Raw genomic sequence first — 16731 nt, forward strand, 5'->3', positions numbered from 1 at the left:
AAAACTGGCCTGTACCAGTGCAGTGAAGAGGCCTGTTAACAGAATTATTGCTGGGGAAAGATGAAGGCAGCTGAGCCCTTACCAGGGCCAAGTCCTTAAGCTACAACATTACATTTGCATATGCCTGAGAATAGATAGGAAAGAGATATTGGCTAATTTGAAGATAATTATTGGCAAAGTGAATCAATGGGAGGCACACACTTTGACCTATTAAGGCAGTTCACAGGAACTTACATTTCAAATCAGTCCTGTCATCCGTCAGGATGAGCAACTCTGGCTATGACAGTGGTTGCCAGCACAGTTCTGCAAAGGTAGAAATCCCACCCAAATGGGCTGTCAGGGAATACCCCACTCAGAAAGGAGCTGGGTCCTCATTCCATAAGGTTAGTTCCTATAACAAGAGCAGAGATGACACAAATACAGCAATTTTAACTCCTTTGGTGGAGTTTAATTTATTCCGATTTATCGTTAATCTCTCTTGGCGTCTGTGTTGGTTTTGGTTTCTGTGTCTTGTGGTAGAGACTTCCCTAGTGAGCACAAATATTGTGCATGACTAGAGGACAAGGTTGTGATAAGATCAAAACCTACTTTTTTATCCCTCAGTCCTTCACTGAACTCAGGGGACAGCATGTCCTACACCTGCCATTCTAGCCCATAACCTCATACCAAGTGACCCCTTCTTACTCTTCTGACCCCCACATTTTGTAATGTGTTGTCCTTTAGTCACAGTCTATATTACCAGCTCATGGAAGAATAACAGGATTGTCCTGTTGAAAAGTGACCCTTAAATATAATTTAGAAGTGTGAAAAACCACGCATAGCTCAAACCAGTTCTGCTCAGGGTAGAAATGCCTCTGACATTGAGCAAAATTAAATCCTTGTTGGCTGCAAAAGGATAAGAAAGCAAAAGTGAGCAGTTCTCAAAGCAGCTGGGTCTACCCTCCAACACTCTGCAGCCTACAGTAAAACAGTTCCCTTCCAATGGGATTTTCCTCCCCAAGTACACTGAATTCCCCAATTCTTTATGTGCCGTAGGAATATTAAGATGTTGAGGAGTCAGAGTCACTGTAGAAACCCTTTCTCCTCCTCAGCAGTTACTACAAAGTAAAAATGGATGAAGAACATTTCCTAACACCTACTGTGTTTGGAGCAATAATCCAGTGTGCTTTCCAAACATCAAAATTAATAATGATTTTATTTAGAGAGTTTGAAAAGTGTAGGTTTAATGGAACCAGAGAGCCAACTCACCATACAATGACCCTCTTAGCTGTAGACTTGCCCTGCTCTCCATCACACGTTTTCCAGCTTGCAGTTGCCTTGGCAACAGCCAAAGCATAAATTCCAAGTATTTTTCCTTATATATCTGCCATTGACACTACAGCCCTCCTATCAGACACTTCTGCTGTTTTAATTCATCATTAATTTCATTGCTATTTATAATGAGAACTATGCTTTCTGCATTGCTCCTGCCTTGTGATTTTAAGGAATGAAGACATTCTTGAAACTCGATTATTGTGGAGGAAAAAAGATAATCTTGTTCAGCATAGCACCCAACAATTTCTTGATAAGGTTCCAACATCTGTGGCACTGGATTATAGATTGTTTCTAAAATAACCTTAAATTGATGGATCATTGCTCCTTTCATTTGGGCTTGACAAAAAGTACCTCTGGCATTTCCTTTCACTCTTTATGTTGAAAATAGTGTGTCACTCTTTCTGCTCTTTTTCTTGCCAAAAAAAAGAATTCTTGCCCATTTTTTCAATATTTTTCCTTTTAACAACTCAATTTCACCTAGTAGCTATAGTAATAGCATTAAGTGTGCACATTTTATTTTTATTTGCTTTGACTTCTTCTTTTGTTGAGAGATGATAAAAAATATAGTTATAGAATTTCTTTGGTAAGTGTTTGTAATCCAGAAAGACATGAAGTCCAAAGCTTATAATTATTCTATTCAGGGTGGATTGAATTCCTTCCTTCTAGTTCTTCAGTGGATATGTTTTACCACATATTCAGTCTTTCCATGTTTCCAAGTTTGCTTGGCTTATGTTTTTGGGGTTTTTTTTGTTATTATTGTGAAAACAAGTGAAACTTCATGAATATATCAAGGATTTTCAAGATACTTTCTCAATACAGTCAGTACTGCTTATTCTAGCATTAAGCTCAGGGAACCCAAATTTACACAAATGTTCTGAATGCCATGTCACATATTGATGAGCCCTGGTCAGTTCCTCTCCATCACCAGCACACACAGCCCCCATTGCCTCATGCCATACCTCCACCTCCTGTTTGCTGGGAAATGTTATCATCCCTGGACTTTGCCAAGATGCCATGAGAAGGATGGAATCTCCAGGATAAACCAGAGAAGTTATTCTCCTTCATAAAGATGGCAAGCAAAAGCAGAGGGGTTGGCCATGCATCTTCCATTTTCCATCGGGAACACGGGGTCTCAACATCTTGCTCCACATTTTGCAGACAAAGGAAGGCAGTTCCCCCCATCCCTTCAGTAAACTGAGCTCTGGTGCCACATCTCTTCACCCTGATTCTGCTCATCCATGCTCCACTGCCTCCTTCTCCCTGCAAGGGGTTTCTCCTCCATTTCCATCAATGCTGTCCATTGTCAACACCCTCTTGTCTCAAAGCCATGGCTGATGCTGCTAAATTGATTATTTCCAAAGTTACCCAAGACAAAGCTGCTGAATTTCCCCCCACAGTGAACATGCATCTCTACTCCTGCTGATGCCATCTCCAAATACTTTATGAAGTTTCCAGCTCTCACCACATAACAAGCTCAACAGAAACCAAATCTCTCTCCTGGAGAGAGACTTGCTGTACATGCCTCTGCATAAGTGGCATTAAGCAAAACAATCTCATCACCTCTGTAACATTTTTAATTGTGATAAAGATGTGTGACATCCATCAGAGCCCACGCAGTCATTTGGCAACAAAACTACTAACTTTTGAGACTTTCTGAACTCCTAAGAGAAGAGATGATATATTAATATTTCCACTGTGGAAAGATAATTAATTTTTTTAAAAAATTAATGAAGATGCTATATTTTAAGAAACTAATAGTTAAGCCAATCTGATTAGTGCCATATGGAGAGTGTTTTGTGCAATGGACACCACGGTTACTAGCATGAGGCAGAATAAAGTAATTCTTCCTATTTATATATGGGAAAAAAACCATGAGTGTTGATGCTCCAGGAATGTGGTAAACGATGAGATTGGCACAAATCCACAAGAGATGCTTTTTGCTGTGTGACCCACCCACAAACATGAAAGAAACACTCTTTTATGTGCCTGGAGCCATTAGGTTTCATAAAGTTTCTTTCCCTTGTAGGGTGGCTTGCTGTAAGTTTAGCAACAGGTATGGGAAAACTGAGATAGCTGTGATAGCTTTTAAATGGCTGTCTGGATTTTAAAAAGGTAAATGAGTGACAATGGCAGAGAATGGGGAAAAGCAGAACTTGGCTTCAACAATTCACTTGGAATACTCAAGTTAAAACTAGCAGGTTAAGGAGGCATCCATAAATTCAAACATTTACATAATAAAGCTGCATTTAGTTGCATTCCTTGGTGGAGCTGTGCAATTTATTTATAAAATATGTATCTTCATTTACTAGTCTTTCCAACCCTGGGATACATAATATATTCTGGAGGGTTGAGGGAAATGGATTTCTACTTAGTCTGTACTCACCACCGCAGAGATTTATGCCAAACTTCCTACCTAAACTCCATCCATTAAACCTGTACTGTTCTTAGAACAGACTTCTCCATCCTTAATGCCCTTTCCACAGGAATATTAAGTCTTAATACAGACACAAGATCAACTTTTAATAATAATAGTCCTTCTCTTGTAATTTTGTGGGTAATAAAGATATCAAAGGTTATAATCCTTACCATTATTTTCTAAGTCATCTCATTAAGGTATGTGGTCTCTGTGTCTTTCAAGAAACTTTGTGTCAGGATAAGGCATGCAAAAGTCTTTAGTAACATAAATTTCACAATCCATTTCAGACCATACTCACTTTATTGGATTTAAATTAGCAGAAGGAATGTGTTTCATATGAGCTCTATATTAAGGGGCTTTTTTTAGGTTTTCACAACTCCTTCAGTGCTGGAGACCATGTTAAGGGAAGCAGGGAATCTTCTCCCTGGCACTACAAAAACATTCCTTTCCTTGTTTGTCACACTGGCAGAAATTTCTCTTGCCTCCCTGTTTTCCTTCTTTTTGATGAGTTAACCAAACAAACACCCCTATCAGGAGACACAGTTAAAAAGTGCCTCTGTGTGCTTCAAGAGCAACAGTGACTCCTCTGACACCCTTCTTTTTTAACCAGTTCTTTCCTTTTGTCAACAGGATAGCAGCCAAGGAATCCGTGAATCTTATGTCAACACAAAGCTTAGGAATTGTGTTTGGACCAACACTCCTTAGACCTGAAAAGGAGACAGGGAACATGGCAGTCCACATGCTGTACCAAAATCAGATAGTTGAACTTATGCTGAGTGAGTACAGCAAGATCTTCGGCTCGGAGGAAGACTGACAGACAGGGCCTGTTATTGAAAACGTTCACATCTGTCTTGATGTCTAATATTTTTACATTTCTGTAAACATATTTCTGAAATATTTCTTTTTCTTTCAAGTGACAGATGCCTCATTTTGTGCAAACTTAATGATGATTTTGTGTCTAATTTTCAAACATTGGAATAAAAAATATTGTCAACATTTGCCTATATGTATTCTGCATTAACCCTTTGAGAGTTTCATTATGCTAGCACTCCAAGTGTCACTTTTTCTGCAAGCTGAGCATACAGCATATGGCCCTAGACCATAGAAAATGCTGTTTACCAACATATGCAATGGCACAGAAAGACAGATAATAATTGAGGAGGTTTGTGGAAAACGGATTAAAGTATGTACATTAAAAGCAATGAATTAAAGCAGTGATATGAGATCATTCATAGCTAATCTGAGTATAATTTACCTTTCCCTTTGATATACGTTGAAAATTAAAGACATGATGAATAATCATTTGTCTACCTCAAGAGCTGGAAAAATTTTGCATTTAATGCTTTTAAACAAATAAAATAAAATAAAAAAACCCACAAACAAAATGAGAATGTCACTATTTGCATAACAGTGCCTAAAAGAAATTAAAAATGGAATTGGAACTTTGGCATTTTTACTTGAACGCAGTACATGAAATGAAGACATTGCATGACTGCTCATTTTAATGTAACATCCATTTTGATTCTTCATCACACTGTACATCTGCCCGCTTTCCCCAGCTATCTCATGTTCTCTAGCATTTGTATTGTGCTCCTGAGGATGCTTTATTGGTGAACTACATTAAATTCATCTAGAAAGAACTTTAAAAAAAAGCCTTTTCATATGCCCTTAGGATTACTTGGCTAGACTTGAATCAATTTATGCATTTGATGGTTAGTTTCAGTTGTCATGGATAAACAAAAGGGTAACTGTCTAGAATATATCAAATATTGTTTCATTTTGAAATGTATGTTTCCAGCTATACACATCTCCTACCCTGTTTTGTAAAAGTATTCTGCTGATAAAATGTAGACTTATGTTTGACAGCTTTTTAATCAAGTTCAAAGAGAATAAATAAAACTAATCCAGTGTGGTAAAGAGTCTGTCTGGTTATCGATTTGTTCATAAAATGAAAAATAAACCATGTAAATAAGATGTGTGAAACACAGATCCAGAAGCAAATATTTAAAGCAATTAAAGACCCCAAAACATAGGATTAATGCATAGGTCTGCTGTGCATGAGAGATATGTCTTCAATATCACCTCAGCAGATCATGGGTTGCTTCAGTTTTTACTCAGCATTGTTGTTCAAAATTCCATGTTATTCAGGAAAGGTCACTCCTTGGAGCAGTCATTTATGGGAACAAATATATAATGAGGCCTGATCGTTAACTAAGACCAGGCTCTTTCATCAGGTACTAACACAGGCAGAAAATAACACCAAGAAAACATAAAAACTAGCTCTGACATGTTTTTTCTGACTTCTCATGTGTCTAAAAAATCAAGCAGAACAGAGGGGTAGTGACCAGTAATTAAAATGAAAAACACAAAACCAAACAAAATCTCCCTCATATCACAAATATCCAGCTCAAAAACACTTCTGAACAAAACTATAATCTACTGGAAAACCCAAATTCACTTTATGTTCAAGAAAATATTTTTCATGTTAATGTCAAGCCATGAGTACTTAAACAGTGATGCTTTTCAGCATCATCATCTATAGACTCTTTTAATAGCAACAAACCAGGCGCTGTTTATTGCCTGTGGAAATGACTGGAAGAAAGATAGTCAGAAGTTCAGTCTATTCCTTAATAAAGACCATTCACAGTATGGCCCCACGGGTGCTCACAATCATGCTATTGAAGTAATTTCTGCTATTACTGGAAATGAAAAGTTCACTTGTTACTTGGAGCCTGTTGCGCTCAGAAGAAAAGATTCTTAATTAATTAATTAATCTTCCTTCTTCAGAGCATGGAGACTCCTCTTGTTTTTATAAGACAAGGCTTATGAAATGCAACGTATCTCTCTTAAAATCAACTGGTTTGAAGGGTAAAAAAAAAAAATCAAGGAAATTTTGGACACACGAGCCTTTCTTTGGGTTTGAAGGGTTCCTTACATGAACACTGTACAAAAGTGCTGACTGCTCTGCTAAATGCTCTGTTAAATTGCAGCCTGGACGTGGGCAGACAATCTGGGGAGACACAAGTGGCTCTCACCAGAGGAGTGTATAAATCCAGGGCTTGTAGCAGATGCCTTTCCTTTCTCATCCCCACAACACAAAGGAATGGCCATGCCTTGCTACCAAGCTGCTTCCTTCCCCAAGAGACCAATTCTTCCTGTCTCTCTTAATACATACATTAATTTAATGGGAAAAATTACTGACTCAACCATTAGTCAAAGAGCCAGCCCTTCAGTCCCTGCCATCAACAGAAAACAGAAGGATAAAAGAGGGTGAGAGTGGGAAAAAAATAAAAATAAATGTTCAAGCCTTAACTGCAGCAGGGTTTCTTTCTCCTCCTGCTTAGGCAGTTTGCTCTTTATTAACCAAGCTCACAGACTGACTCTTGTTGTTGGACATAAACATTTCTAAATCCCAAAAGTGTCCAAGTTTTGAAATTCACACCGCTCTTCCACTTGTTACTTATTAGAATATTCACTACCACTTGGTAAGAGTTTCGCTCAAACTCTGCTAAATTTTTAGCAAGTCAAAATTAGACTTGCAGAAGACCTTTCTTTTTCAGGAGCCAGCATCAGTTTGAGGAGGGCCACAGATATTTTGAGCAAGGAGCTATTAATGGTAAGTGATCAGAAAAATGAAGGCTGAGAATGCAGAGGAGACAAGATCACTGTTTATCTGCATCTCCTCCCTGTGAAGAGCATCTTCTACTCAAACTGATCTGAGAAGCATAAGCACAAAACTGGGATCGATTCAGCAAAAGGAGATATCAGAAATAAATCTCTAATGGGACCAAAACAGGCCATTTCCTGCTACAAAGTTTTATCATTAAAATAAAGATAAAATATCAACATATTGAATGGTAAGCTTCAGTGAGAAACATTGCCAGGTTTTAACTCAATAAATTCTACTGCAAAGGAGGATTTCTGAACAAATGATGAGACACACTGACTTGCTGAGCTGCAGCTAAAAGAGGAGACATAAACTCCCCTGAACAAATCTTTATTCCTCTTTTTATTTACATACATATAGATTTATTTTTTTCAAGCAGCATACATTTTAACAGTTCTTTAATTCTCTGCCAGAACAGTGCAGGTAACACTCAGTCTTTTCTTTTTTTTTTTTTTTTTTTTTTTCAAGCACCCCATGCTGCAACAGAGCCTTAGGCTGCAATTCAGCTCAAGGCACTCAAGAAGTTCAGCTAAATCAATTTCCACAAAGGATACAGACCATGGGCAGAGTTGGGAAGAAAGCTGGGAAGCAAGTTGGGCCCACCATCACCACTGTAATCAGGCAGTGTATAGATTTTACATGGCTAATTCTCAGCAGAGGCTGGCAGGAGAGCCCCAGGGAATGCACATATTATCAGGGCACAGCAGGTTCCCTGCATGGCATTCCTGCTTCAGAAAGGGAACACGGAACACAGGGAGGCTGAGCATAATCACAGCCATGGGTCTCAGTCACAAGTCCTGGGGTTTGTGGGATGCAAAAGTGGAGCCCAGGGCAATTGCTGTTTTGCAGAACATGGGAGCCTTTCCTAGCACCCACTTTGGATTAAGAAACGACAACCTGTCCCTAAATACCAAGGGACACACAAGTGGCCTCTGGAGGTCAGGCCATATCCAAACCTTCTCTTCAAGGAATGCTTCAGGATGTTACCAAAGCAAGAATCTGATTTTTGGATGCATTTCTTGTGGACAAAGGGAACAACCACCTCTCCACAGTGATTTCTATATTGTCTCAAAGCTCAGAAGCTTTTGGAACATTTTTTGGTTGCAATTTTGGGTAGGTGATGGTGTGGCCTCTGCTCTGGAAAATTAAAGTGACCATACTGAAGGTGGCTTGACCAGTCCATTGCTCAGGCTCCAACCTGCCCATTGCAGTAAAAAAGGTAGAAAAAGTCCAATGTTATGTCAAGCTTTCCCACAGGGGATGTTTCTTTGCAGCCCCAGGCAGTAAATGGTTTTAAATAAATGGCTGAACAGCCTGTATACATTTCTATCTTTATGTAGTTTCTGTCACTTATTATCCATTTTTAATCCTGCTAGGCTCTTTGTCTTAATGGTATCTGATGAATTTCCCAGGTTAATTATGCACCATGTAAGAAAATATTTTACTTGTATCACTGTTAAATTCATTAGCTTTTAGTACCATTGTATAGCACTCTGTTTGCTCTTGATTTATGGGAAAGGCTAAATAGGATCATCTGACTGACCTCTCCTGGCAATTCACTCTCCTATATACCACTAACACATCACCTCTCATTTGTCTCTTAATCAATTTAACCTTCCCTCAAATGGAAGATCTGCCACACCTCTAATAACTTGCTCTTTCACTGGATGTTCTGTGTATCTATTCTGCCTTTTAGAACAAAGCTCTTAAGCATCCAACGGGGAAGGATCCTTAATATTTTCATTATTGAGCTCTTTACAGCTCTTAAAAGAATCAAGCTGCTTGTTTGTATCTGATTTCTGCTCTGCACTGAAGAACTGAGCTGTCCTTATTGCCTGGACCAGGTTCACAAGGGAATTTGGGGAATTAAATGCTATTTTTGTCTATACAGAGAACATGCCAGTGCTGCTGGTTCCTCCCCTGTGGCTACTTCACCTTGCAGCTCTCCAAATTTCCATCAGCAGCTTCAGCCACATAACCCTGGCTATCTGGTACCTGCCTGAACTCATATCTTGGTTCCTGGGCTCTTTGCAGTCTTTTACCCACAGGACACGAGCAGAGACTGCTTCTGCCCTTTGTGGCTGCAAATTTAAAATGCCAGCTCGGGGATAAGGACTTGGAATCTGCTACAAGGAGGAGCAGGATCCTGCACAGTTCATCATCTCCCCCAGCACAGCTGCAGAGCGAGGCTGCATCCTCACGCTCTCGTGGTGAAGCACACGGGTGATGCTGTGCAGACTCCTGTTTTCCAGTTGGGGACCCACATTTTCACAGCACCACAGATCCCACACAGCCCCCAGACCACCCAGAGCTGCAGGAACGTGGAGGTGGTGATCACCTTGCTCCATAAGACACTGAGTTCAGACAAAGCAACACAATAACGTTGGTTATTCCAGATTTATGGAGTGCTGTTGGTTGGAAAACAAATCAAATTCCCTCTTGTGTTTGTGATGTGCTTTACCTCAAATGGGAGAACTGAAAAAAAAGGCAACTACCTTAAACAAACACGCCCTAAGATGCAAAATATGAGCACCTTCCTAAGACCTCTAGCACTATTCTTTTTCACATTGTGTCTCTTTGAAGTGCACATAGCCAAAAACATTGGCAGTGCTTTCCCTCTGATGCTGCAGTTTTTGAGAGTATTATGCATATTGCAGATGCGGTTTTCTTGCACTAGATTGAAAAAAAGAAATAATCTTATTAAAAATGTAAAAGGATTTCAGGGTTCTGTGCATACTCAGAGAAAAGAGAGATGTCAACAATAAACATGCCATCTGAACAATACGGAAGGACCTCTGTCCCATGGGCATAATAGATGTTTTATTAATAACTTGCTTTTATATATTTTTCTCATTTCCCAAAACAAAGGGAGGAGGGGGGGGGAAAAAAAGGAAAAAAAAAAATATAGAATGGGTTTGAAAATCAAAACATTTCCTTGACTGGACAATTCAATACCCTCCCTGAAACACCAGAGGATGAATTGAGACCTGGTGCATTTTGTGGTCTGTGTTCTCCTGTCCTGGGTATTTCTTACATCAGGACACTGATGGCATGGGGGGAAATCCCCCCTGGTGCTCCAGAGTTTATCATGGAGTACATCAGCTACAGCTAATAGATTGAAAGGCTGGGTCTTTTAAGTGGCTTCAGCAGACTCAGCACAAGCTGAAAAAGATGTTACTGATTGTCTGAGAGCACTGGGCACGGTGTGAGAAAGAAGGAGAGGGAGGACAGGGGCCACTTTTTTCACATTCTAGAAGAAACAGAGGCACTCTAACACAGCAAAATAATATTTTGCCTGATTTAAGTCAGCCTTGTTTTGTCCAGTAGATGCCTCAGAAATGGATAAAAGAGGCAAATGAGTCTTTGCTCCTCTAGGTGCCCTCAACACAAGTGTGTGTCCAGACCCTCAGTTTTGGCCCACACCAAGTGATTAGGTCCAGGGAATGGTCACTCTCCAGAGGCATTTTACCCTCTTTGTTTGCTCTCTTTACCATGATGTATTTTTCCCTCACACAGAGCCTGTGTTTCAGATAATTGAGACCTCTTTGGAAATGCTGTTCCTACACTACAGACCCTCAGTAAACTTGTTTTTCATCCTAAATGGCTTTCATAAAACTAGGCAAATATGGCAGAGGGAAAAAGGGACATGGGATGAATTAAGGTATGAGGTGTTGGGACAATATGATCTTTAAGATCCCCTCCAACCCAAACCATCCTATGATTCTATTCTATGAGGGGAAAGAGCACCTAAAGTAATTTTCGTCTTCCATTTTCTGCCAGTGTACATGACCTGGCCTATTACAGAACAACACTTGTATTTTGTTTCTTGGATGGCCTACCTGTATAAACAGATGGAAAATATACTGGAAATAGATGCTGCTAGAGAAATCTGTGATGTTCTTAGAGGCTGAGAGAGAGGAGGGCTCCACCTTGGAAGCAATGTCATTTATCCCTAAGATCATCAGTAGGTACTTGCTAAGAAAATATTGCTTTGGAGCAAGTAAGGAAGAGAGGTGAACCTTGAGATCCAAGGCCAAAGGGTCTGCAGTCTCTTCTCAGGCACTGAAAAACCTTTCCAGTATGCAAGAATACCTATTTACTCACATAAGGCTTTAATTGTTCCATATCCTAAATAGTTTCAACCAGATTAGATTTTACCCTGTGAAAGTCAAAATTTTTTTTTTAATTCTTTTCTTACCTGTATGGTTGGGGATTCATTCATAGAAGAATTGGAACATTTGACCCCAAACATGTCCAAGTGCAGAAGGAATCCATCACTTGCATATCAGCTTGGGATGCCTTTTCCTGCCTTATTCAAGAGCTCTTTGTAAGGTCACAAGCTGTGCTTCTTGCCTTTCCTATGGACACTCTCCAGTGAAAGAAACCAGGAAAACTCACTGGATAGAAAGGAAAAAGCTGTCTAATTAAGAAGCAAGTGTACATCTGTCTCAGGCCACTTGCCAAGCATAATGTGGTGGGGAGGCAGATCATTGTGCTGTTGGAAACTGCTCCCTTTGGACTGGCTGACTCCAGAAGTGCAGGGGACAGACGCCTCTCAGTCAGGTTCAGGACTTTCTGTGCCCACCTAATGGTGAGGAATTTGTGGTATTTGTGGGATTTGTCAAAAGTTCATCTGAAAAAAAAAATCATGCCAGAGGTTTCTGAAGTTTAGACAGCTCTGAACGCCACACTGATTTACTTATTTAAAGCTACACCTTGCATTGCTGTGAAATCAGAGGTACACGTGCACAGTGGCAGATGTGTCTCACAATTATCACCAGGAACCCGGGGCCAGACTGTGACAAAATGAGCCCAGATGTGGCAGGTGTCACCAGGTGGTGGGAGGAACAGGAGCATGGGAGAACTCTGTCAAAATGGATAGACAGTTTGGCAGGAAAAAGCTGGATCACTTGGGAAATTTGGAACATTCCATATTTTCTGATGCCCTCTAAAGAGACTCTGCTTATTGAAAGAAGTCTCCTGAAAACCTTAGACTGGAGCTTGATGAAAAAGCCATTCCTACTCTTGAATCTCATGCTATGTTGTTACTATGGGCAGAATTCCATCTGTTCCTACAATGATTTTATTAATTTCACATGATATCCTCCTGAAGCTAATAAGGGGAGAGATGAGAGAGAAAGGGAGATAGCCAGACACCCATGAACAAACAAGAGACCCCTCAGCACCATCCTGCCACCACAGATGAAGCAGGTGAGAACAGTTTCCATGATCTGAATGACGATAATGATTTTGGAAAGTGCATAATTTTTCTTGATCCACCTTTTAGGAAAAAAAAAAGAACAGTCACTGTGGTGTTGATTTCCCTTACACAGTCACAGTCAGTAAGGTCCTGAGGTGGCTCCTAAGCATTCTGGTCAGAGAAGCACATGGAGAGACTGGTACAGAGCACTGATGAGACGTCAAAATCCTTTTTAACCCATTTTCTCTCCTCTTTATCAACAAAACCTACAAACAATTCAAGCGTTGTCTCAGGTTAAATATTGGGAAGAAAATGTTCCCTGTGAGGGTGGGGAAGCCCTGGTAGAGGTTTCCCAGAGAAGCTGTGGCTGCCCCATCCCTGGAAGTGTCCAAGGCCAGGTTGGATGGGATTCGGAACAACCTGGGACAGTGGAAGGGGTCCTGTCCATGGCAAGGGGTGGAACAGGACAAGTTTTAGCTCCTTTCCACCCCAAAACCATTCTGTGACCCTACAATTCTGCGAAACACATGTGAAAGAGATCCAAGCTCACACAGAAACATCTTTGCTTAACATCCACCCCGTTGATGACTGTAACTTAATTACCGTGCGTACTGTACGGGTGACAGTAAATATTAGTGCTGTGTGCTACAGAACAAATACCCCGTGATGAAAAATTCAAACGGTATCGAGCTTTTCATTAGTGCAGTAATGGCTTTCTCCCACATTTAGCTCATTTTTAACTCGACCTGCTAGGGGAAGGAAATGACATACTTTCTGTTGAATAAGACAGCGCCGAGATTACATGAAGGTGCGTTTTTATGGGTAAAGAAACGTATGCCACATTAATCTATTTTTATGCCTTGCAGTACGTGCTGATGAGTCATTTGAATGCCAAGTTTCATTAGTAAATTGGGAGTGATATAGGCAGCTCTGTGCTAAAATAAAAATGTATATTTCATTTAAGAATGGAAAAAATTTCAACAGTGCTGCAGAATGTCTTAGAACACTAAGTAAGATCATAGGATGCAAGGATTAAATCTTAGAATCTGTTTGTAAAGGCAATTTTTTTGTCCATAAAATGTACATTAGTAATAAAATCTGCCCAATATTGTATTGTTCTATCATTTCTCTATGGATCATATTAGTCAGTGTCCTGTTAACATCCATTTTATCATACTGTCATAATATTATATTGAAATGAGATCTGGCACTTTTGGGGTCCTGTGCAAGATGAAAAAATGGGTCTCCAGCAGTCTTCCTCTTAGATATAATTGAAAAAGAGGCAGGCATGAGGGCATGCTGTGATTCACGCTGCCGGAGAGTGATCCGGAATCATTCACATGATGAGTACATAGAGAATGCCGTGCACAGAAAGATGGCAATTTGCTGTACTAATGTTTTGAAAATGAAAATTTCTAGCTGTTTTGCAGAGGAGCTTAGTAGGAAAGGCAGAAGGAAAAAAAAAATAAAATCTTTTATAGATCAGTCAGATTATTTCTGTTGTTTTTGGAAAGGCTGCACAAAGAAATGTGTTTTCTGGAGAATGGTGTAAAGCGTAAATGAACATTGTTTTATTGACCAAAATAAGTATAAAATACAGGAAATGGAAGGAAAACAGCAAAAGAGAAAAATTCTGTCTCATTCCTTGAGGAGTAGCTTTACAGAGGGATCCAGAGGCACCTTTCAGGCTCCACAAACTGAATCGTGGATCCCCACAGTGGCCACTTAGCCATAGGGATGGACACCCATGTACACCCAGTACTTCAATCCCATAAGCCTGTATTTCTGCCATCAAGCCCAATTTCCCCCAGCCAAGCTGCCTGACAAGCCCCAGCAGGAATGAAAACAATGCTTCTCCTTCTTTCCAAATAGATTATAACTAATGATATCAATGTCCTATTCCTCTGGTGTTTCCACTGAGTTCTAATACTAACAAATAAATCAAACCAGCACTTCCAACCTTTGTTTAGTATCTATGCTGTCAGTACTGATGCACAGTCAGTATTAAAATGTTATTTTTATTTTTTTTCTTGCCCTTTGTTTTGACTAGCTTTGTTCTTGATATCATCATTTGGTATTAAGTGAAGAAAACTTAGTACTGAATTATGTTCCTTTCTTCAGGATTCTGTTGTTAAAGACTGCCAAGCTCATGCAGCTGGCCTGTCCCCAAGAGAGTGACCCAGCCACCTGACCCAAGTCCTCTTCAAGGAATTGAACCAATCTCCTGTAAAAATCCAGCTCTGTTTTTGGGACATCTGGGATGCACTCAGAGACCTACAGAGAAAGTAGGACCACAGAGCTTGGCTCAACCTTTCAACATCCAGGGGGAAATTTCCCCATCAAATACCTGAAAGATAATCCATTTTAGTGAATATTCTTTTCAGAAATCATGCTGTACAGTAACAGCTCCTCTATCTGCATGTTGGAGCAGACAGGGTCAGTTCCAGTGTTGTTCAGAAGGATTTAAAGCTCCTTTAAAATATGGTACATCCAATTTTTCCCCTCCATTTTATAGTTTAAGTTCCTCTCGCTACCCCTCACCACCCATGCCTTTGTTGGTGACATTTTTAAATCACCATTCCCTATTCTCCTTAATGGATCTGGTTTTACCATTGCTATTTAAATTTTTCATAAGTCTCTACACTGAAACAGCCGAAGTGAGATCTTTCCAGCAGGAAGGAGGAGACTCCTTTGCTCAGGAGGAACATGTGTGCTTTGCAGGGCTCTGAGTGACCCAAAATAGAGGTGGTTCCTGGGAAAACACTGTTAAGCACCGAGATGGGCAATTTACTACACGTGCAAGTCCAGGTGAACAGGGAATCTTCAAGAAACTCCCATTGAGCCAAAATCAGGACCATTTTTATAGCTTTCAGTTTTGAGGTCACAGTCACCCAGACTGGAAACTCAAAAATGACTTCAAAAAGGCAAATGCTAACTAGATTTCACACTAGATTTCATTTTACTTGGCATTACAGAAAGAATGCAGGTATTAAATAGACTGTTTCCTGTATACAATAAGGTTAATTAGTAGCAAGGGATGGAAATCAGTGTAGACATAACTCTTTTAGACAGGTATCAAAAATAATCCCCTGATCCCCACAGACCCCAGCTGCACTGAAAGAAGAACAATATAAAAGATTCTTTAAAAGAAATTTTTCAAACATTCTCCAGGTGTCCCAGCTATATTTAAATAGGCCCGTGGCCCCATGCCTACTCCAACCCTTTCTGCTCTACAGTTCCCTTGCTCCAAGTTAAATGAGCAGAGCACTTGCACAGAATTTTGAGGTGCAACATAAAGGATTTCTGTACAAAGAGACTGGGATTGCAAACCGAGACAGACAGGAGAACAAAAAGAAGAATATATTCTGGACTGAATGGGACTTCCCTAAGCTCCTTATCAATAAGGTTAATAAGGGTCCATGCAATTTACTGATCACTACGATGCAACAACTGGGCTGAAGCTATAAAGAAGCTGCACAGATACCAGCTTTTCCTGCTTCTCATGGCCCACCACATTAAAGTCCCTTTACCCTTCCCCTGTCACCCCACTCAAGAGAATAAACTCCAGTCTGTGTGATTGGCCTTGCTAAAATCCCTGGTCTGCTATTACGCTTCTACCTGCCCTAGTTAAGCAGATTAATAGTTATTTCCTTGAATTTGATCCTCCAGTCCCTTTGTAATTGAAGCAGTAATGCTCAGATATTTCTAAAAATGTATTTCTGAAAAATACATTTCCTTTTTTCTCCGGTTTAATTTTGTTATCCTCAATCATATGCATGATAGAAAAAAAATCCCAAACTTCTATCTCCTTTATAAAATACATGTCATATCAAAAAGGTGACAAGAGGGGGAAAAGTAATTAGTGAGTTCACAGAGTTCAGTAGAAAAGTTAAAATAGAGTAACACATTACTTTTTATGTTAAGATTTCACAAGACAAATCTTGCCTGTGTTTTAATTGCATGTGACCCTGGCAGTCCCACTCTGAAATGAAGTGCCGTAAAATTAAAGATGACAGACGCTCAAAACAAGTCTTGTGATCTTGATTAAACTACAAAGACCACACTTTTCTCTCTGCTGCAACTCAGATATGATGGGCTGTTTTATTTGGGGAATTGCTTCATTAATGCTTTCTT

The 16731-nt window shown here is 39.9% G+C and overlaps 1 protein-coding gene across 1 annotated transcript in view; it reads left to right on the top strand.

The window, feature by feature from the left end:
• The window catches only part of ARHGAP15 (Rho GTPase activating protein 15), a 321465-nt gene extending 315818 nt beyond the window's left edge, over nucleotides 1-5647 (top strand). The window contains exon 14 of the mRNA XM_033064260.2: nucleotides 4361-5647. Within this exon, the coding sequence (XP_032920151.1) occupies nucleotides 4361-4544 (184 nt within the window). The 3' untranslated portion in view covers nucleotides 4545-5647. The remainder of the gene's footprint in view (nucleotides 1-4360) is intronic.
• Nucleotides 5648-16731: the final 11084 nt, after the last annotated feature.

Source organism: Catharus ustulatus, chromosome 7 (genome assembly GCF_009819885.2).
Source record: "Catharus ustulatus isolate bCatUst1 chromosome 7, bCatUst1.pri.v2, whole genome shotgun sequence".
Classification (NCBI taxonomy): domain Eukaryota; kingdom Metazoa; phylum Chordata; class Aves; order Passeriformes; family Turdidae; genus Catharus; species Catharus ustulatus.